This window comes from Pelophylax lessonae (genome assembly GCF_965119305.1).
Source record: "Pelophylax lessonae genome assembly, chromosome: 5".
Classification (NCBI taxonomy): domain Eukaryota; kingdom Metazoa; phylum Chordata; class Amphibia; order Anura; family Ranidae; genus Pelophylax; species Pelophylax lessonae.
The window spans coordinates 80,784,540-80,793,424 of NC_138772.1; the positions used below are offsets into that span (position 1 = coordinate 80,784,540).

At 40.0% G+C, this 8,885-nt stretch overlaps 1 protein-coding gene across 1 annotated transcript in view; it reads left to right on the forward strand.

Annotated features, from left to right (window-relative positions):
* RAB18 (RAB18, member RAS oncogene family) overlaps positions 1-6,210 on the forward strand; it is a 74,159-nt gene extending 67,949 nt beyond the window's left edge. The window contains exon 7 of the mRNA XM_082257727.1: positions 5,755-6,210. Coding sequence (XP_082113853.1) covers positions 5,755-5,927 — 173 coding nt within the window. The 3' untranslated portion in view covers positions 5,928-6,210. The remainder of the gene's footprint in view (positions 1-5,754) is intronic.
* The last annotated feature ends 2,675 nt before the right edge of the window (positions 6,211-8,885 follow it).

Here is an 8,885-nt window from a genome sequence, read left to right on the forward strand (position 1 = left end):
TTGTGCCTTTTTGCGAAATGGTGAAAATCGAACATATGCAAAAATGGAAATATATAATTTTGATAAACATTTGCGCAAATACCGCAGGGCAGTATAATCAGTAGCACCTACTTTTTATTCTACTCTACAGGTCATGTGCTTTCAGAAAATATATGTTTTGGGGGGTCTTAAACTCTAAAAGATGTAAGGGAACAATGAAAATCTCTAGATTTGAGAAATTTGGATATTCGCTAAAAATTCTCTAAATTCATTTTTCGCTGATATAAACACCGCAAATTTCACAAAATTCCTACTAAATATAAAAGCTTAACCTGTATTGTTAATAAATAACAAATATTTGTAATTTTAAATGACTCCTTCTTTGCACATTGGTGAAAATTGAATGTAAAGAACCACATTTCTCTAAAAATCTGAAGGTTTTCAGTGTTCCCTTACAACTTTCAGAGTTTGTTAAAGACCCCCCAAACCATATATTTTCTGAAAGCCCAGGACCAGTATAATAAAAGGAAGGTGCTACAGATTTTTAAGGCCCACGATATTTGCGCAAATGTTTACCAGATCAATTTTTTTTTGCTAAAAATACACTAAAATCCTTAATAGTGGGTTCATACATGGCAAAATGTACAACATTCCTTCTGAATATAAAAGGTAAAACTGTATTGAGTTAATAAGTTTTACATTTTAGAGTAACATTTTGAACAAATATTTATACATTTTAAATTGTACCTTTTTTGTGAAATGGTGAAAACTGAATGCACACAAAACAAAATAAAAACCATTTACTCTAAAAATCCAGAGGTTACATTTTTCACTTGCAGCTTTCAGAATTTGATAAGGCCCCTCAGGCATGGTTCACACTGGTGCGATGTGGTAAACCCTGCAAATCCAGTGCGGGTTCCAGCTTCGCACCGGAATTGCCATCAGTTCACACTGCCAGTGCGAACTGTGATTTTGAGACAGGAATCGAATTGCATGGGTGAGAACCCTCATGCGATCTAATTCTGGTGTGGATAAAAAAAAGGGTCCTGCACGAGTTTAGTCCGAATGCGATGCAAATTCAGTTTGTATGGCTGAATTCTCATCACACAGACATTGCATGTGATCTGCAGAGCAATGCGGTGCGAATCACATGCGATGTCTGGCATCCCACCAGTGTGAACCAGCCATCAAACCAGACATTTTCTGATAGCACATGACCTGAAGAATTAAAAAAAAGTGCTACTGATTTTTTTGGGCCCTGCAATAATTGCGCAAATGTTCATCATATTGCTGTTTCACAAAAAATACACTAACACAACATGACTTGTAAAATTCCTGCTAAATTACTACTAAAGCATCATTCACATGCGGCATACTATAGTGGACGCCCATTGAGGGCTATGTTTACCTGCACAGGGATGCACAGGTATTCCGTGCAGTCCCATTTATGTCTAATTGAGAGCGAGGGCTCTGTTCGTGCAGTTGCAACATCCCAAATGACCTCAATGGTATTGCCTGCACAGGGTTGCATGGAACACTTGTGTATCCCTGTAAAAGTATGCTGTGTATGCCCGTGTATCCCTGTAAAAGTATGCTGTGTATGCCCAGTGTGAACAAGGCCCCTTTCACACAAGCAGACTGATTGGTCTGCCTGTCTATTTTTCAAGGGGGCCCAATCAGACCGCCCATTGTTTTCTATTGGGAAGCTGATGTAAATGGACATGTGCCTGTTTCCCCCGCCTGCATTCGATCCGGTCCACTAAAAACAGACAGACAGGGATCCCATTCCCCATCCATCTAGCAGATTGGATGGAAATGGACAGGTAGGCCGTTTCCATCCGGCTGACCCATAGTAAATAGCGGGCTGTGTCCATGTCCGTTCTGCATCAGCGGCGCGGACGTGGACCTCTCATCCACCTGCTCAGTGGGGATCAGCAGAGAGATCCCTTGCTGAGCAGGCGGATCTGCTTGACAGAGTACTCTCCATGTAGTTTTTCTGTTGTCTTTTTTTTTTTTTACTTTTTTTTGGGGGGGGGGGGTCTTTAGTGAGATATCGAAGGTCTAAACAGACCCCACATCTTTTTTTTTTTTTTTTTTTGAGACCGAGAAAGGGACTTAAAGTCCCTTTCTCTGCAGCACTTTGCATGAATAAAATAAGGAGTCCGTATAGAGACATTATTCATTCATAAACTGACAGTCTGACATAGTAAACTCTCGGTTTACTATGTGAACAACTGAGCTGCCAGTGGATACAGGAGCCATCAGTAGCGATGGCTGCATCCATCCACTGTGCTCCAGGGAGGGGGCAGCCCCCCCACCCCCCGTTTTGCCATGACAGGTGGCCGGACACAGTACCGGTCAGCAGCTGCAGGGGGCGAGAGGGAGGGATGCCTCCGGGCGGATGGAGGGTGCAGGGGCTGGTATGGGGGAGGGGGGGCGGTACAGCCTGTCGGGCAGAACAGTCTTTGATTTCCCCCCCCCCCAAGAGCCAGCAGCACCTGAAGCCGGCGGAAGAGGAGGGATGCTGGCTTATAGAGGTAGCTGCAGGGGATTTAAGCTTCACAACCGATTCCCTAATGCGCATGGATGCCAAATGTGTCACTGGAGGGGGGGGGGGGGGGGGGAAATGAAGCAGGTCAGCGGAAGTTCCACTTTTGGGTGGAACTCCATTTTAAGGTTGTTCAGGCAGTTCTTTGACTTGCAGACTGCCCTTAGTTTGACCGTATTGTTGTTGTTGACCTGTTACGGTTGCCCACCCCTCATTTGAACTACTTTGGACATCCTATTTGTCAAAGAATTTATGAATCCTATGTCCCTTACTAAATGAGAAACAAAATAGGATATATAAGGGAAACCGCTTGCACCCCTTTGGGTTGATCTGCTCATAGCATTGCTTTTGTACAAAACTGAAGAATGATGAGATTTGGAGGGGCTTTTATCTGACTAGCCAACAACTTGTTTGCTGTTCTCCAAATCCTCCTGTATATTTGTCCAATAATTACTAAACCATGGGTCCCTAATTGAACTCCGATTACAGAAATTCTGGAATTAAGGCATTATATTATGGAATATACACCAGAAACATAATGCAAAAATATCCTTTATAAGTCAGCGCTAAAAGACCTGCACTAAAATCACATGATCTAGTTCAAAGGTCAGTTAAGCAGTATGGAAGCTGATGCTTACTTTGAACTAATGAGCTTTACGACCGCTGTAACATAAGAAGATCTTCTCTCCCAATGTAAATAATATTTTTTATTTGCATATGTGTAGTAAGATAGAGATTCCCTCCTTTCTTTGTTTCCTTTGCTCCACAGATTTTGGGACCCTGTGGGCTGATTAAATCTCCTAAACTTCCATTTAAACTCCTGGATGCCTGCATGTTCATTCTGATGTATTGTAGAGTGCATCGACAGCCCAATATCTAGAGTGTTTTAACCTCTTCAGCCCCGGAAGGTTTACCCCCCTTCATGACCAGACCATTTTATGCAATATGGTACTTCATTACTTTAACTGACAATTGCATGGTCGTGCAACACTGTACTCAAATAAAATTGATGTCCTTTTTTTTTTTTTTCCCCCCGCACAAATAGAGCTTTCTTTTGGTGGTATTTGATCACCTCTGGTTTTTATTTTTTTGCGCTATAAACAAAAAAAGACAGACAATTTTGAAAAAAAACAATATTTTTTACATTCTGCTATAAAACATACCCAAGAAAAAAAATTTAAAAAATCTGAATTTCTTCATCATTTCGGGCCAATATGTATTTTGCTACATGGTTTTGGTAAAAGAAATACCAATTGGCGTATATTGATTAGTCTGCGCACATGTTATAGCGTCTACAAACTATAGGATATTTTTATGGAATTTTTATAAATTTTTTTACTAGTAATGGCGGCGATCAGCGATTTTTAGTGGAAATGCGACATTGTGGTGGACAAATCGGACACGAACTGACACCTTTTTTTTGGGACCAGTGACACTAATATAGTGATCAGTGCTAAAAATATGCACTGTAACTGTACTAATGACACTGGCAGGGAAGGGGTTAACATCAGGGGCGATCAAAGGGTTAAACATGTTCCCTGAGAGGGATTTCTAAGGGGGGGGGGTGATTTAACACTGATCGTGGCCCCTTTCCCTTCCATCGATCACTGTGACGAGTGGTTTTGCTAATGGATAATATGGTGTGGGAGGGGGCAGTCCAGGGACTCACAACCATGGTAACCGAAGTACTATTTACATTTAATAGGGCTGCTCAACCTTTTGAAGAGTGAGGGCCACTTAAGTGATTTGGTAATCGGTACCACCCCCCAAAGCGCAAATGTAAACATGCTCTTACTGTCCTGAGCCCCCTATAAGGCTGTTTTCACACTGATGTGCTGCAGTTTACCTGCACCATGGGTGCAGCCCAGTGCACTAAAAATTTTCCTGTGGCTTAGCTGCACAAAGCCATAGACCTCTATTGCATCTTGTGGTTGTGGTGCACTTTCTGAAAAGCAATCGGGAGTTTTGGTGCAAGAGTTGATTCCAGATTTCATCTGCAATCTAGATAAAGGTAAAACATATTGGTCACAGTCTGGAGAGATGTGTGCTTTAGCTGGAAAGGGGCCTTAAAAATACATTTCTTGTGATCTTTTTTAAATAGGATCTGACTGTAAAACCTTTAATTTGTAATGGAAACAAAAAAATAAATGTCATTACCCACAGCAATTTTGTATGTTCTACATCCACATTTGATCATCCTTTCTGTTTTGTTAGACCACATCTGGAGAAGACAATATGTTATTGATTTGTCTTTTAGAAACATGCACATATTTCGTATTGGTGCCTACAGCTCCCTGAAGACATTATTTGTGTAATGGTTTTGACACAATGTAAGTTCACCTTTTCCAAGAGTGGACTCACTTCCTGAGCCTTGTGTGTTTGATATCCTTTTTCCTGGGGCAATGCTGGCCAAAGTTGGGCATGACATCACACTAAGTTAGGGCTGATTCTTAGATCTCTTGTATGATTCACTCCTTTGTTGTTGCAGTGTTCACAATCTTGGTCTATAGCTGGGATTCATTTCTTGCAAATAATACAAGTTTGTCTTTGTCCGTCTTCCCTCAGGTTCGTTTGGTGGGCTGTGTTAAACATCTCCTATAATTTTCTGTTTTGTTTGTAGTCGTCTTTTTTTTTTTTTTTTGGCCTACATACAGTCTGTGATTTGGCGCAGCATCGGCTGCTATTTGTAATTCCTGAGCTTACTTAATTGCTAAGCCCCATCATTCATCGTATGACTGAGTTACCAGAAATAAGACTCTTACACTAGACAAAGCAAAACACCTTTCTCATACCTTTTCAGAATTCTTGAGGTCAGGCTCTTAACCTCCAGGTCCAGCACCCATTTTTCATGGTTTCATGTTTGATGCCAAATGTGTTCCGCCGTATGCCAAGAATCACAAGGCTGACCCCCAGAAACTGTAGCTGTAAATTTTAACTATATCTAATGTGTTTTCTTTTGATTATGGGAAACCGCTTTTTTTCAGATTCGGGAATCTGTCTTTGCCTTCCACTTGTGTGCAGATTTAGTAGAAAATCATGATAAAGTCAACCTAATCAGAAGATTTTCACCTAAAAATATTTAACATTTGTCTTTATTGCCTTTAAAGATTGTTTTCGGTTTGTTTTATATGTTATGTAACTGCTTTTATAGACTGATCACTTAGCTTTGAAGCTGGTTTAACCTATTGCTGTTTTCCACCCTAATATTGGTTTGTCTCTTGTTTCAGAGGCCAGTGCAAAAACCAGAGATGGTGTACAGTGTGCCTTCGAAGAACTTGTTGAAAAGATTATACAAACTCCTGGACTTTGGGAAAGCGAGTCCCATAACAAAGGCGTCAGATTGTCTGATGAAGCTGGTGGCCGAGGAGGAACATGCGGCGGATATTGCTCCATGCTATAAACTAGTTGTACTTTTCTTCTATTTAATCTGAATCTTGTGATACCAGTTTCCTGTATATATAAACTCATTTATGGCTAATCTAGGGACCTTTTCAGTGTGCACATATTTGTATCATGAGGCAGATATTTGTAGAATTTTGTCCAGCAAGTTTGCAGTCAAAGAATGCACGAAACTTTTTGAACTTTTATTTGTGGCCAGCTGCATTAGCCAGTGCATTATTTGCAGTGCCACCTGTTCATGTACTTTTTAACACTTATACATTACTTCACCATTCTAAGCTTTGTGTTCTATGTCTTTTTTTTTTTATTTCCCCTCCACGCATTGGCTGTCTTTATCTGTTTAGCTTTTTAAAGCAGACCTTCAGTCCCAAAATTGATTTTTCCACTCTTCAAGAAAACACAAACAAGTCGAACCCCCTCCCCCAATCCTCCATTCTTGCCTAAGTAAGAATGATGTGTCCTGCTTTCCCTGTTATATCCTAAGGAGGTTACTGGAGCAAGGGCACGCAGTGGTTGGAGGGTGGACCTGGCGACGTGTCATTGGGAGCCTGATGCAACCACCTGGAAGAAACAGACATTTCCTGATGCAGTAGGAAGGATATGTGGAGTTGTGGGGCTTGGCTTTTGGCATCAGATCACAGCAGGATAGCACTAGATTGCTGGCAGATATGTTTTTATGAAGAAAGTTCTGCATGAAAGGGGATAAAAAAATGAAAGCACAGGGGCTGTGAAGTTCCTCTTTTTACATACTTATGAGACCATTGCTGAGCCAAACCGCCTCTTGTTTCTAGATGCACACAAAAGTATGTATGAGCAGATGTCTATAATATTGCCAAGAAATCAATATCTTTTTGATGAATAATTATTAATGTTGTAGTATGTAAATGCTTGTACACCGCACACTTATTTCTTGAGAATTTCTCACCTTCGTACTTGTCTCCTGAGTAAACAGTTGAAGTGATTGAAGATGTTCTAGCAAAGCCATGGTTTCCTATCACATGTCAATCGATAAAGGCCAGTAAACCTACTTTAGAGCATGGGTTATGTGAAAGAGCTAGAAGTGACATTCACAAGATCAAATGCACTAGTTTTTAAGAGAATCTAAAGTGGTTGTAAACCTCAGCCATGAAAATTGAACAAAGCATATCCCACTACAGTTGAATCCTAAGCATCAAGTGTCGTTCCTCTCTCTATCTTCATGATTTACTCCTAATAGGTTAAGCCAACACTACAGCCTCCCAGGAGATGCCCGCAACCCCCCCCCAGGACACAGCAGATACCCTCAGCTCGATTTCTCTGAGCCTGTGAAGAGAAACTGGTTTCACTTTCTTGCAGTTCTCAAATTACACTTGGCTCTAGAGCTGCAGTTTGTGTGACATCAGCTTCCAACTCCCTGCTTTGTGCTGCAGAGAAAAATTATTTTACCTGCGAGTTGTGGAAGGCTATACAGGACAAATGGCTGTAGATAAACGGGCAAGATATGTATGATTTTTTTATTTTTTATCCCTGTATATCATCTAAAGGCTAGTCACATTACTGGGTATTTGTAAGAGTTTACAACCACTTTAGGTTTTGAATAGTGTGTGAAAGGGTTAATTTTCCAGTTAATATTGCTGCCTCTGTCCCATTGAGGAGATGTCACTTCCTGTCATGGGGATCTCCAGGCATTACTGTGAACCAGACTTTCAGTTTTCCTTCATCGCTAGAGTATATTTATCTAGTAGAAGATATTACGGACTGGTGGATGTTATTGGTTCCACAGTGGATTCTCTAAAGGCGTTTTATGAAGAATGCATTCTATAGACGGTAAACATAAAGTTCATCTGAAAGCAGTGTCCTTGAGGACTGAGGAGCGGAAGTAGGGAAATATCTTCCACAGCGTCTCAGACAAAAAATTCTTTGCTCAATCCATATCAACTTGGCTGTAATCTCAATTTGTATGTAAATCTCTGGATTGGCCAGTTCTGTTGACATAAGAGATGAGAGGGAGAATCTTTCTTACTCCCGTGGTTTACCAAGATCAAAAGTTGTATTTCCAATCTTCACTGCCACTTGTAAGTTTAGGTAGCACTTTCTATGGTTTAAAATAAATGTGTTATGCTAGCAAGGCAAAAGTATTCCTTGGAGGACTGTATTTGACAGCAGAATAAGTTTTCTCTGCATAGTACCAATCTACAGTATGAGAAACAAATGGGAGATTACCATGACACTGGGGTCTCTTAAATGAAATGTTCTATTTTAAAAGGAAAATCTCACACTTACAATCTGATTAGCAGGTTTGCTGAAATAATTCTAGGCAAGTGTCTTTACATTTTATTTCACGTGTTATGCATAGCTTTGAGAATACCAAATAATTAGTATCATTAGCAAATTTTTTAATGCAGACAATTATAGGTCTACTGGAAAATGCTTCTTCATGTTAATGTAACACTAAATTGAATGATATCTTTATATTGCATGTTGTGAAAAGTATTCCTCTCTTCTCCACTTTGTGTGGTTTTCAGTCTTATTACAATAAATGTAGGCAATGATTATAGGGAAAACCTTTTATTAAGGTGTGTAACCCTGGCATATCAAGAACATGCTAATGTTTTCACTAACAATATTGTTGCAAGGTAAAAGTACTGTTAGAAAAAAAACTCCCTGTTGTTGGTAGTTTTTGATCTAGTTGGATTGGAGCATTTTTATAACAACAATCACATGGACTTGCAGTTTATTTTCATTTAATACCAAAAGCTTCACTCCATTTGTCGTGCTGAAAATGTTTACACTGTTACAATGGACCTAGGATTGCCTTCAGCTTAATAAGACATATTCCATTTACCGAAAGCACATTCTAACTTATTTGCATTTATGAATAAAACTTCAGATATAACAATATGGTTTTCTAAACTGTGTATGCACTGGCTTTGCTTTTCTCCTTTTGGCTGCTCATTTAGTATGTAGCATGTGTATATTG